This window comes from Martes martes (genome assembly GCF_963455335.1).
Source record: "Martes martes genome assembly, chromosome: 5".
Classification (NCBI taxonomy): domain Eukaryota; kingdom Metazoa; phylum Chordata; class Mammalia; order Carnivora; family Mustelidae; genus Martes; species Martes martes.
Window position 1 is genome coordinate 42,018,964 of NC_137892.1, and position 14,167 is coordinate 42,033,130.

The 14,167-nt window shown below is 36.6% G+C and overlaps 1 protein-coding gene across 8 annotated transcripts in view; it reads right to left on the minus strand.

Annotated features, from left to right (window-relative positions):
• PAM (peptidylglycine alpha-amidating monooxygenase) overlaps nucleotides 1–14,167 on the minus strand; it is a 273,139-nt gene that overhangs the window by 58,999 nt on the left and 199,973 nt on the right. For all 8 annotated transcript variants that reach the window (XM_080803743.1, XM_080803739.1, XM_080803746.1 and 5 more), the window contains exons 8-12: nucleotides 8,837–8,885; nucleotides 7,470–7,537; nucleotides 6,139–6,219; nucleotides 5,774–5,850; nucleotides 5,277–5,380 (exon numbers count right to left, since the gene is read on the minus strand). In XM_080803743.1, the coding sequence (XP_080659869.1) occupies nucleotides 5,277–5,380; nucleotides 5,774–5,850; nucleotides 6,139–6,219; nucleotides 7,470–7,537; nucleotides 8,837–8,885 (379 nt within the window). The remainder of the gene's footprint in view (nucleotides 1–5,276; nucleotides 5,381–5,773; nucleotides 5,851–6,138; nucleotides 6,220–7,469; nucleotides 7,538–8,836; nucleotides 8,886–14,167) is intronic.

Below are 14,167 nucleotides of genomic sequence, written 5' to 3' on the forward strand. Positions count from 1 at the left end.
CTCCTGTGAAATGCAAGCCGTGAGGTGCAGCCCCAAACACACACCTGTTCACTACACACGTCTTCATGTGTCAAAACACCCTCCATAAGAATTTCATTTTAACATCACTGGAGTTGGCCAGAAAGCTGTGTGTTATAAAAGAAATGGCTGGCGCCAGAGTAATAAGCCAGAACCTTTCACCATATCGTCCACTCTTTCCCCATTCAAAATGCAGAAAAATGTGTACATCAAGAGACAGAGATGAGGGAAAAGGAATTTAAGATGTGGCTCTAGGGGCACCTGGGTGGCTCAGTGGGTTAAAGCCTCTAGCCTCTGCCTTCGGCTCAGGTCATGATCCCAGGGTCCTGGGATCGAGCCCCACATCGGGCTCTCTGCTCAGTGGGGAGCCTGCTTCCTCCTCTCTCTCTGTTTGCCTCTCTGCCTACTTGTGATCTCTGTCTGTCAAATAAATAAGTAAAATCTTAAAAAAAAAAAAAAAGATGTGGCTCTAGCTTAGAAGACCTTGAATCATCATGCAGAGAGGAAAAGCAAAATAATCATGCAAACTTTTCCAACCAGCGAAAGTAAAAAAAAAAAAAAAAAAAAAAATCCAGTAAATTTATGTAGTAATAAATGAAACTTGCAACTAATCCATGGACAGATCCTTCCACATTTTACCTGTTTTACCTCATGCCCATACTCATCTCTAAACACATGACTTTATGAGACAGCATACTCAGCTCACCAATATTCATTTAAGGTACTGATTCTCTGATACAAAATTGAACTGATCAAATCACTTTAGAATCTTTGCTATCACAAAGAAAAATTCATAAAAGACCTGAAGGAAAAGAAAAGATCAGACTTTATGCCTTTCCACTTATCATCAAACTCGTAGTTAAGGTGGCTAAGTTTCTCCTACCTGACAGAGAAACAATCATATCTTAAATATGTCAGGACTCAAATCTTAGTATCAGCAAACCAGTTTGCCTATTTTATTCCTCATCCATCTTTCCTTCATTCAAAAGGAAAAAAAAAAAAAAAAGAAAAAGAAACTCTGACTTTAAATCAAACTGCTTTCTGTATTCCTAAGGGAGAATGTTGACACATCTACCCTTGTTTTCTATAGAGGACAACACATGCAATTCAACCCTGTCAGTCTAATGATTATTAATATGAGAAAGTATGGAGGGAGGCTGTGTTCACACGTTTGCCCTGGCTCCGCTGAATGGCCCTTTCAGCATTTCCTAATGCCAATGTGCTTCTCTAAATGATGCCTGCGAGCATCACTTATATTCCAAAATTACAGTGGTGCATTTCTTCCATCTTCATGCAAAATAAAGTGCTTATGTGATAACTACTTTTTCATATCAGCTCACTCTAAATCTGACAAGCTGTGATGAGCTTGAAAATAGTTAAGCCCTCAATAAATATTTGTTGAGGGAAGGAAGAATGAGTAATATATCTTAATAAATGTTTACAACTTGTTATGGTATAGCCTGTTAGCCCCTAATATATCACACTGCTGAGTCAGGTCAATTTTATGAACTCCGTCTAGAGCATTCCAGAAAAATATTTATATCTATCTATCTACCTATCTGTTTATCATCTATGTTTTAGGAGGGTTTTAATAAAATATATTATTTCATATTATAAAGATATGTAATAGAGATTTAAGAAAGTACTAAATATTCTGAAATGAACCTTTTAAAAAAACCCAAATCTTGTTGTCCATGATGACTGTGTATCAGACCATGATACTCCCTCCACTTTGATGATTCCCTCATCCATAGGTCCCTTACACTCAAAAGATGCTGGGTTTAAAAAAACAAAGCAAAACAAAAAACAATGATGGGAAATACTGATTTTGGAAAGAAATATGACACTTTAAAGAAGTTATTTTTCAAAACTCTGAATTGTTTCTTCAGAGCTTTCATGGTGCTTTTAAACTTACACATTAAGGAGTTTCTGTCCATATAATTTTATCTTTACATATAATATACTTTACAATGTTGACTAAAGTGCTGTGTTTAGTATCTATGAATATTCATTAGACATTCTCATATGTATATGATGTAACTGGCTCCAAAGGGAAAATATGACCAACAAAATTGACCAAATATGTAAATATTATCCACCAATTCTCAAGAGTTAATTTAAAATATTAGCAAATTAGCTGACTTAATTAGCTTAATTGGCTGCCTTAATAAAATTCCTTTTTTGGTTGTTTGTTTAAACTTGACTGAACATTTGAAATGAATTCAGAGAGGTGTCATATGGAATATAAAATATGTAATGCAGACAGGCACAAAATACAGCCTCTCCATTGATTAATGGGTACTATGTTGTTAGTACATACATTGGTGCAACTTTGTCTAAGACACAGTGTTCATATTTACAATTTAAAAAGAAATTTAATATATCCAGATAAAAAATACTACCATTTGGTAAATTTCTTAATATGTCTTGTCTTAAATCCACCTAATTTTTAATGGTTGTATTTCATGATACGTCCATGCTGGGGAAAAAAACCAGTCCCTATGTTTAAAAGGGCTTTTTATTAGTTAAGTATGATTGTTCCACGTAAGCAAAATTTTCCCCAGTCCTAAGATTTTTAGCTCAATATAGAGTTAAGCTCGGATTGGGTGAAAAATTACTCAGCTGAACATCTTCTTGGTAGGCCACCGATAGAATTTTCCTGTAAAACCTAGTTTCCAGGTGGCTGCAGAATTAAGAAAATTAAAATCAAGATGCTTGTAGTTCTTGCAAGGCATGGAGGGTTATCTGCTGGCCCGTACGACCTGTGGTAAATTGCATGTATCTGAGGAGTCTTTATGCTCACGGTTCTAACCTGTGCCCGGGGCCGGGGGTGGGGGGGTGCATGTTCATGTATGTTCATGTTGGGGGTTAGGCAGGAAGGGAGAAAAGGGAGAGGAGATTTGCAGAGTATCATTTAACAGACTCATAAAACATTAGTTTTCTTTTTTTTTTAACTGGTTACATTCTCCACTGTAATTCTATAGCTCCCTATGGAAGTGGTATCCTGTATTTTATAAAACAGATGCATTGATACTATTACCATTCTAAAACTAAAATGTGTATTAAGTGATACAGGAATATTATGCATTAATATGAGAATTTGTATTCATATTTAAATTTTAGTCAAACCTGTCTTATTAGTTTATCATTCTACAGGGAAAAAAAATGCTGCCCTAACATAAATTAAATATTCAGAATATGGACTCGTCCAATAACTTAACTTCCTATAATTTCTTTCTATTTCATTTGTATTTCAAAATGGCATTCCCTTTAGCCCACATGAGATTTGCAAAAAGAGAGACTGGTACAGTCATTTTAAGGTATTATTCTAAAGCAAGATGCACATTTGTTAAAAGACTGAATCACTCTGAACTCCTGATGAAACAGGCTTCCTCAGTTTCCTTTGGCCTTTCATCCTGGCATTGTAACAAGTCACTCATTTCTATGTTTGATACTGTCTCATGGAGGATACTCAAAGGATACTATTTGGCCAAAGTTACAAGACCTCCCAGATTATTTAAACCAAAAATTCTACTTATTCCACACTTGAACTTGTACACTAATATGCAGAATGTGTTGAAAGGGATATTTTTCCTACTTAGTCTACCTATTTCAAAGGCGATTAAAATTACCAATGGCACTTAAGTATTAAGTTGTAGAGGATCTACACTAACATAGAACAGAAAACAGCTCATCAACACTCTATAACTCATATATTTCAAGGCTGGTAAGGGGGCACCTGGCTGGCTCAGTCAGCGGAGTATGCAACTCTTGATCTCGGGGTTGTGGGTTTGAGACCCATATCTGGTGCAGAGCTCACTTTAAAGTCTTTAAAATAATAATAATAATAATAATAATAATGACTACTAAGAAGTGAATGTCTCACTCCTTTAAATCTAATCTTGTCTACTTTGTCAAACTTTTTCTTACAGTTAACCTGCAACACCACAATTTTATTGTTTTTCTTGTCTCTCCCAAACTTACAAAATTTATCCAAAAGCAAAACTCTTGGAGGTTTCTTGTTTAATAGAACTTGTTAATTTTTTTCTCACTGTCCTATCTTTAGCCTTAACATTGATGGTTATTAATACAGCAACCCTTCAGAGTGACATAAAAAAATCCTATTCCACTGTCTCAAATGCCTTTTTACTTTTACCGGCTTCAGCATCTTTTCTGTTTCCCCGGACAACCAAGAGCTAGTGTTGTCATCATAAGACTCAACCTTAGTAAGTTTAATGCCTATTTTCAGATGCCTACTTTCTGTAACTTCTCTTTGATCAAAGATAAATGGCTTAAAACTCCAGCTTCCAGGTGGCATCAGTAAATATTTTATAACCTAATTTAAAGCTTTTTTTTTTTTTTAAGATTTTATTTATTTATTTGACAGACAGAGATCACAAGTAGGCAGAGAGGCAGGCAGAGAGAGAGGAAGGGAAGCAGGCTCCCCGTTGAGCAGAGAACCCGACGCAGGGCTCGATCCCAGGACCCTGGAATCACGACCCAAGCTGAAGGCAGAGGCTTTAACCCACTGAGCTACCCAGGTGCCCCTTATAACCTAATTTAACATGGAAAGAAGGTTCCTTGGTTTTTTTCTGACCCCCCCCCCCAAAAAAAAAGACACTTTATCTTTCATTTTTAATTCAGGCAAACTTTTTTTGAAAGAGTTCACAGTGCTTTGAAAATTTTACTTAGGGTTATAAAATACATGTATTTTAAGGAGGCTCAATAGTTCAAAAATTATTTAAGGTTCTCTTTTGGAAAAGAGCTGAAAATTATTGTTCCTATTTGGTAGCCTAAACAACTGGAAAAAAAATGAATACACAGAAGTTTTAAGAGACAGGGAAAAAATCACAGTTCTGAGTAATTAATGGACACCACCAAATGGGGAAGCTATATATTTGCCTAAATTTGAACATAGGACAAAAAGACACTTGAGAAAATAATTTCATATCAATCATATTTTTCTTTATTAAATGAGCCTAAGGAAGTAATATATACTCTTGTGGCATCTATAATATATAGAGGTGTGATACTCAAGGTTCTGAATAAATAGGAGGAAAGGAAACATAAAAAAATAAGCACATGTTCTGGAGTTTATCCTAATCACTCAGCTTGAAAATGAGAAACTGTGATATACAGTTTGCTATAATTGTTCATAATAAAAAATTGTGCAACTCATTCACAAACACACCTATCACTTATAATCATGCCTTGCCCCAATAAAATATTTTTAAATACTGGAATTTACAAAACCATACCCAATGTGCGTGGATTCTGTCCTTCCTTCACCAGTGAACACACATCTTGCTGCCAATATGTCACCAAAACTCACATCTACTGGGTGCTCCACAGGGTAGAAAGCCTACCAAGAAGATAAACACAATGATTCATTAAAATTGCCAATAAAACCCAGAACTATGTGCTTTAATAACGTGAGGCTTGGCACACCCTGGGTAGAGACGATGAAGACACGAACATACAGACACACAATTCACCAGCATGTTTACAAATGTTTAGAGAATTTCTAAGACTACTATCTGTTGATTACTATTTTTTTTGTCTCAAAATTAAACCAGTTTAATTGCTGGAGGGGTGAGGGGTGGGAGGGATGGGGTGGCTGGGTTATGGATATTGGGGAGGGTATGTGCTATGGTGAGTGCTGTGAATTGTGTAAGACTGATGATTTGCAGACCTGTAACCCTGAAACAAATAATACATTACATATTTTTAAAAAATTAAACCAGTTTCTACACACCTGTGGCAGCTGGGGACTCTGTCGTCCAATCAGTGCCCACTGTCCATTTCTTACTCTGTATCCACTGACTACCTTACCTGTAATGAACATGAATTATAATCATGTAATGTCATGAAGTATTAGAAAAATAAAAGGCATCATTTTCTTTCCTTTTTCAAAATAAAATCTGAATATTGTCAGAACCCAAAATGCTAGGTATTTTAATGAAAATGATATGATGAAAAAACACACAATTTCAAGGTAGTATGCAAAAATCTTTCATTGAAACAGATTTAAAGTCAAATACAATTTACATTTTACCTTTATAGCGTTAGCAAGTGGCAAGGCAAATATTTATAATTTAACCTGTAGTTTAAAGTTCTTACCTAAATGGTGAGTGTGAACTCTATAGGCAAAGACATGCATTGGATACTTTTTGTAATGGCACGAAATGTCAGAATTCACCACTGTTTGAAATGAAAACACAGAAAAAAGGTCACTATCCAACTGGTAAATAACAGTATTTTCGTCTAAAAATATGTATAGGTTATTCACAAGTGGCTAGGCGGGGGTGGGGGGGGGGGTTTCCTATAAAGTAAACATGCACTCAGGTATTCAGCAGGTGTTGAGCCCTATTTTGTGCCAGCCAGTTTACTAAGATGAGTTAATAACCTCAGGCCCTCACATTTCATTTCTTTCATAAACAAAATGCCTAGCATCAAAATAAGATACCCTGTCAGTGAAAACATAGACTTCATTTGCTACTTTCTTTTCTTTTCTTTTTTTTTTTTTTTAAGATTTTATTTATTTATTTGACAGAGAAGCAGGCAGAAAGAGAGGGGAAAGCGGACTCCGCACAGAGCAGAGAGCCTGATGCGGGGCCCGATCCCAGGTCCCTGAGATCATGACCTGAGCCGAAGGCAGAGGCTTTAACCCACTGAGACACCCAGGTGCCTCTTCATTCGCTACTTTTATCATGACAACTTATGCAGTTGAAAAAACTTAACAACTGGCTGCAAACACCTAAGATAACTACATTGACAATACCTGTTGAGAAGGAACAACTTAATTTACTTCTCTTTCAGTCGAAAACACTGTAGTTATTCAATAAATGTGTCTTTGATAATAACAATGAGACCATACTTGTCAATAACTTTACAAGAACCCCAGTAAAAACAAAGGAGTAATATTTAACATGGCATTTTCATCAGATGATTAGATACATTGCTAATTAATATTACACTTACTCTAATAGCTTTTTGTAAGTTTAGAAGAATCAGCTCTTATTATCTCCATTTTACATATAGGGAATTAAGCCAGCATCTAAGTTCAAAGACTGAGCTGGTCTTGGATTTGCTAGCCTCTTGACTTTGAAACTGATATTCTCTGCAGTAGTTAATGTCACAGTACATGATGAGATTCGTCTTTGGCATCTAAAGGATGGATGACTGATTTGTAAAACACTCAAGATTTATTCTTGTATTTACATAACCTATTACCTACCTATGGGCCTCAATTCTTAGCATCTCGTAAAAGAATGGATGATAATAAACTACTGGCTTGGAATAGTAGAGAAATCTATTTAAAATCTAAGGATAATAAAGAACTGGTTTACTTTTCAGGGATATAGATCATTTCAAAATTTTATAAAAAAATACTGTAAATCCATTCATATAGGTTAAGTAAAGAGACAATGTAAATACTAAAAGATAATTACCTTTCTCTCCCGGTGGAATAACAGTGTCAACAGACATCATAAGGTACATGCCAGCAATTAGAGGCTGTCTGCAGGAAACAGTAACATTTATATCAACTATTTGAAACATCAAAACTATGGCCTTAGAAAAATAAGATATACTTTAATACACTGATCTATAAAATATGATTCATATGAAAATGAAAACAATACAGAAAAAGAGGTAGAATATATGTTTTTTTCTTAAAATAACTTATTTTCTTGGACAAATAGCTAAAAACATTTATTGCCATAAATAATGTGGAAGGCGGTCTCTAATGGCTCCCGTGATGGTTACGTGTCTTTGTCCACTATCTACGGGATAGACCCCAGTAGTTTGGTCAAACATTGGGAGGTATTTTTTAGTTGTGACCAACATTTAAATTATTGACTTGGACTAAAGCAGATTACCATTCACAGTGTGGGTGGGTCTCTTAAGAGAAAAGCCTGAGGTCCCAGGAAGAGGAAGGAATTCTGCCTCCAGACTGCGTTGGACTCAAAACTCCACACTGATTCCTGCCAGAATTTCCAGCCTGCCTTGAAGACTGCAGACTTGCCAGACTCCACAACTGTGTAAGCCAATTCCTTGAAGTAAATCTCTCTCTCTCTTTCCCTTTGTGTGTGCGTGCGTGCCTGTGTACAGTCTATCGGTTCAGTTTCTCTGGAGAATTCTGGCTGATACAGCTCTCAGTAATGCCTACCTCTGACATTCATGTCCTTGTCTAATCTTCTTCCCTTGGGCATGGGCTGGGCATAGTAACGGGACCTAGGGGTTGGTTATTCTTAAAAAAGAATAAAACAAAGCAATTTCACTTCCCTCCCCCCCCCCCAGGAGTCAGAGTATGAAGATCTGTGGCAACCCTTTTCTTCACCATCAGATTTCTATATTATTCACTAACATCTGACATCAGGCTACAAGGCTGTGGTTTCCATCCTGCATGCCCTCCCTTGCTTTCTCTTGCTGGCTGTGAGGGAAGTCAATCACCACCCTATTGTAAGCTGCCCTGTTTAGAGTCCACAAGGCAAGAAATGAGGGAGTCCTCCAGACAACAGCCAACAAGGAACTGAATCCCGTCCATAGCTGTGTGAGTGATCTTGGAAGTGGCTCCCACCCCGACAGAGTCCCCAGATGTTTCTGAAACCCTGGCTGAGCCCTTGATTGCAGCCTTTGTGTGAGACCAGCCACTGTCCCTGGCTAAGCTTGTGCCCAGAGTATTTGTTGTTTTAAGCCACTAAGGTTAGGGTAATTGGTTATATAACAATAGACAACGAATACAGTGGATTTCCCTCTTTTAGGTTCTCAAAGATCTTAAAGCTGCCACTTAGGTAGGGTAATGACAAGTACTCACGGCAGGCGTGTGAGGTGTAAGGAGACACCGGAGCAGTCTTTGTGATTATCTGAAAACACATGCAGACAAAATACACACCTTAAATATGAAAATGTGAGAAGCAGATTTCAAACTACTAAATTTTAAATGAGTATAACTCAATCCTAACACAAACTATGTTTTTGTTTGTATGGTGCTTTATAGTCTACAGAGTATTTTCATATTCATGAATATATTTAATCTCCAATGCATCACAACAGCAACAACAAAGCTATCATTTCGAGCAGCCTGTGGTTTTTTCTTGACTCCTCAAACTGACGAGTTACCTGCTTTCCCGTAGCCGTACTAGATACTAGTCACAGCTCACGGAAGAAAGTTGTTGCTACTCTATGAATGATCTACACTGTTGAAACATCCAGGAGAGCTGATTAACTGAATGGTTTGTTCCATGCTGGCTCCGAACAACTAGCTTCTCTACTTTTCAAAAATGGAAGTAGTCCATAATTTGACCTTTCTAGGTAGGACCATGTCTAGCATCTGTAATGTCTTTGATTTATGTGCAGGGATCACCTTGTTTGGTTTCTAGGCCTTGCCCATTCCCACCTTCTCAATAGAAACCTGATGGCAACGTTCACCCCAACTACAGTGGAAAGCCTCTGAGTATCTCCCCATTTTTGCCAAGGACGCTTCAGAGACCTCTTACAAATCCTCTCCCTTATTCCTTTGCCTTCCCCAAGTAGAAAGAAGGTAAAAATTTAAATTACCCAACGAAATTTTTATCTTGTTGAACTTGCTGACCCTTCACCACAGAGACCATGAATAGCAACTCATACTTACTCATTCCTTCTATTTCTGTGTATGCTAAATTCTTTGTACTTCACACTTATATTCTAAGTATTTATAAAACATCATATCTCAATTTTAAGAGTTTATTTTATTATAAATAACGAGTGTGTGTGTGCATGATGAACATATGTATCCTTGAAGTCAAAAAGTGAACTATGTGAATAAATAGCAGCAGATGGAATTAAGGAAATTTCTTTCTTTCAGCTGTTATTCTTATAAGAAAAACAAGGTGGCTTTATACAGTAATATAAAATAACAGACAAACTAAGTAACAAGATAGAGATTTTGATTTACCAGACATAAAATTTAGAAAGTATAACAAATCACAGTTAGTGCTTTGAAAATAAAACACAAAGGAAATTTCTCAATTTAGTATTAAGCTTGGTTTTAACAGTGATAGTAAGAAATAAGTGGAATGATAAACATTTTATATTTCATCAGGTTTTTTAAAAAATATTTTATTTATTTGTTTGACAGAGATCACAAGTAGGCAGAGAGGCAGAGAGAGAGAGAAGGAAGCAGGCTCCCCACCGAGCAGAAAGCCCGATACGGGGCTCCATCCCAGGACCCCGAGATCACGACCTGAGCCGAAGGCAGAGGCTTTAACCCACTGAGCCACCCAGGCGCCCCAATCAGGTTGTTTTTTGTCATTTTACGAAGGGATCTTTATCCAATCTCCTAAATCAAACTCCAGTGTGGTGCTATTTTCATAGTAATTTCAAGTGAGTTGGGGCACCTGTGTGACACAGTTGGTTAAGTGTCTGACTCTTGGTTTTGGCTCAGTTTGTGATCTTAGGGTTGTCATCTCAGAATTGTGATCTCAGAGTCGTGAGATCGAGCCCCACCTCTGACTCCACATTCAGTGCTGGGCAGTCAGCGTGGACGTGGAGTCTGCTTGAGATTTCTCTCACCTTCTGCCTCTCCCACTTATGGGTGCACTCTCTCTATCTCAAATAAATAAATAAATCTTTAAGAAAATGAAATAAAGTCTTGAGTGGGTTTTAAAGGGATGAGGCGAAAATAATAATAACAAAAACAATACAAATTTATCTTAATTTTTGTCTATGCTTTTAAATATAGAAAGGATAATTGAGTATTTTTTAATTTATTAGAAGGTTTTGAAGGGGCGGGGGTGGGAGGTTGGGGGAACCAGGTGGTAGGTATTAGGGAGGGCACAGATTGCATGGAGCACTGGGTGTGGTGAAAAAACAATGAATACTGTAATGCTGAAAATAAATTAAAAAAAAAAAGCACACTGATAGGAACATAATTGGCTCCAATAAATCTGTACTGAATAAATAAACCATAAATATAAAAAAATATATTTTTAAAGGATTTTATTTATTTATTTTTCAGAGAGAGAGAGAGCACAAGAAAGGGGTGGGTGGCAGGCAGAGGGCAAAGTAGGCTCCCTGCTGAGCCGAGAGCCCGATGTGGGGCTTGATCCCAGGACCCTGGGATCATGACCTGAGCTGAAGGCAGAGGCTTTAACCCACTGAGCCACCCAGGCGCCCCCATTGGAAGATTTTAAACAAAGTGACAGGATTATATAAGGTGTTTACCTAGCACAGTACCTGGCGCTTACAGATTACTAATTTACTGGATGTTAGGCTTTGTAATCTTTTATTTTAATTCACAATAAACCAGGAGAAAGTTTCTTCCCCCATACAACGTCTGTCCAAGCAAAAGGACCACCAGTGTGCAATGAGAACTGCTTCTTGGTTTTACATTACATCTTTGCATTGGAAGAACCAAGTGAATCTCATTTTGACATTCATTTTGGCTAATATTCTTAACCATGACTTTAAAAAAATTAAATGGGAACAATTAATAAATGAATTAACACGTTTCATAAACTACTAAAGAAATGTATCATAAAAGATGAAATATCACCAAATTTAGAGTAGCAGGAATGTTACTAATAGTAATATGCCAGCTATTGCCTGTGACAGTGCATCCTCCTATCAGATAATGTTCCTGACTACAATGGTCTCAATTGAGTGGCTTTCTACTCAGATTAAATCTCAAAAATAGGTCAGAAACCTATGTATGTTAGTAAATATGTCAAAATCTAATTTGAAGACTTTTTTTTAATAACCACACTTAGCAAAGTTTTCTCCAAATTAAATAACAGCCCTTGCTATGTAAATATTATATATTTGCTTCACTCTAGAGGTTTTTTTGTTTTTATTTTTTAAAGATTTTATTTATTTATTTGACACTCAGAGAGAGATCACAAGTAGGCAGAGAGGCAGGTGGGGGAGGGGCAGCAGGCTCCCTGCTGAGCAGAGAGCCTGATGTGGGGCTCGATCCCAGGACCCTGAGATCATGACTTGAGCTGAAGGCAGAGGCTTTAACCCACTGAGCCACCCAGATGCCCCTTCACTCTAGAGTTTTAAAAAGTGAGTCAGTGTCACCACTCACCCCACTGTAAAGACATAGTACAGGTTTTCCTTTGATCCCATGTTTATCAACTACATGCTATATCCTGTAAAAAAGTCAAGAATACCACACAATACTAGCTAAACCACTAAAAACTCATTTTAAGTTTTTATGAGATGATCAACACATTCTGGAAAAAAATATACTGAACTTCTGACTTATGTATTACAATGATTTTAGGGAAGTCACAGGAATTTTAGACACTCTATAGGTTTTTTCCTTACGTAATGTTAGTCTTATATGGGTAGAGGGCTGGTGAATATGCATACAAGAATCCAAAGTAAAAATGATGGCTGTTTTGTAAAAAGCTCAAAAAAAAAAAAAAAATATATAGAATGGATATTAGTTACAAGGTCACTTAAAAACCACACTAGATAGAACTTCCACGTCACCACTGAAGGAATTTGTTTACATCAAATTTATCTGGTCAATTTGATCCACTGAATCAGCATGAAGCAAGGCATTTCTAAAAATTGTGCTGTGTGAGTGCTTGGGTATGTGTGTAAGCATGCAGATATGATGCCTTAGATTATGGATAACACTTCAGATTATCATCACCATTTAATCACGGGATAATTCTGTGTGACTTTAAGAAATTCTGTTGGTAATGGATAAATACACATTTTAACAATGATATTTTAAGCTGAACACAATCCTAGAAGTTATTGCCAAGTAAAGACAATACTTATAAAGCATATATATGCATTTTGGACATTATTAGAGTCAATTGTTCCACATATATTATTTCAAAGTCAAATTTTATTACTGTAAATGTTTGTGATCCCTTCTAGTACTACTTTTCACAGTTTGTCCTGAAGAGCCCATGTGCCTGTATATACGCATAGTGAGAAGCCCCAGGGAGAGCAACTTGAACTCCCTCAAACAAGGTGGTCCGGGGGCTTGGAGGGCTACTGGATCCACTGATACTCTTATAGCATGTGGCAACTTTGGAGAGAAGCCTGTTTTAACCTTGTGTCTGGTATTAAGATTATGACCTTCTAACTCCCAGTGTGATCCTTGCCACAATGATGCATTATTATTTCCATAACCTCTATTCTGATCTTATTTCACATGAACTCAGAAACTTCTGCTAGTTTTGCATATTTTACCGATGATTTTCAGTGTGCTCTGACTTTGTCTGCCCTTCTACCATAACACAGTGCTTTAGCTGCAAGATACAAAGCCTCGTAAGAATTGATCCGTTTCAATTCACTTGGCTCTGTATGAAATCTGTCTCTAACATGCATTGTCATAAAAATGAATGACAGTTTAGAAGGTTTATTATCATTAAAAATACACGTCAATGCCTCTTCTAATATTTTGTCACATAAAACAAAAAAAATGAAATCAGGACTGAGATAGTTAAGAAATGTATAGCAAATGAACTCAGAATATCAAATCATAAGCTAGCTGAAAAAGTTGGTCAGAAAGGCTGATTCTGTGACTAGAATGAAAGTAAACAAGAGAGAGGAGACGAGAGGAAATAGATGGAAAGGTTAACATAGGGCAGAAGACCAGAGAAATGGAATTCCACAGCTTAAAAACAGATGGAAATGGTAATGAGTCAATAACCAAAATGGTCTGAAATTATAGGATTGAATTTGTCTGAAAGAAAGGTAGAATAGGAAGTGGATTCTTTCTCCAATTTGTATTTCCACATAAATATTGCACATTTGTACATGTCCAATGTAAGATTTGTTGAGTGGAAAGTTTGAAATTAATCTGTGTATTTTAATCACACAGTTAGTTGACCATAGTGCCTTAATAAGATCATCATCAGTTTCAGCTATGTGCTCACTGAGTGCCTTTGCTTAAAATGAGTAGGATCTGGAAGGTTACCAATTTTAACACTTGGTAGATTAGTACTTGCGATCAATATTGATACCACTAAGAAACCGCAGTCTATAAATGAGATAATCTATGTAAAGAATGTAGCACTCTAAATGGAGCACAGTAAAAATCCAATGCATCTTAGTTATTATTATCATTATTCTTTTTACTGGTAGATTCCAAGAATCTTCAACACATGAATATTTTCTTTTGAGAAACACATTTTTATAATCA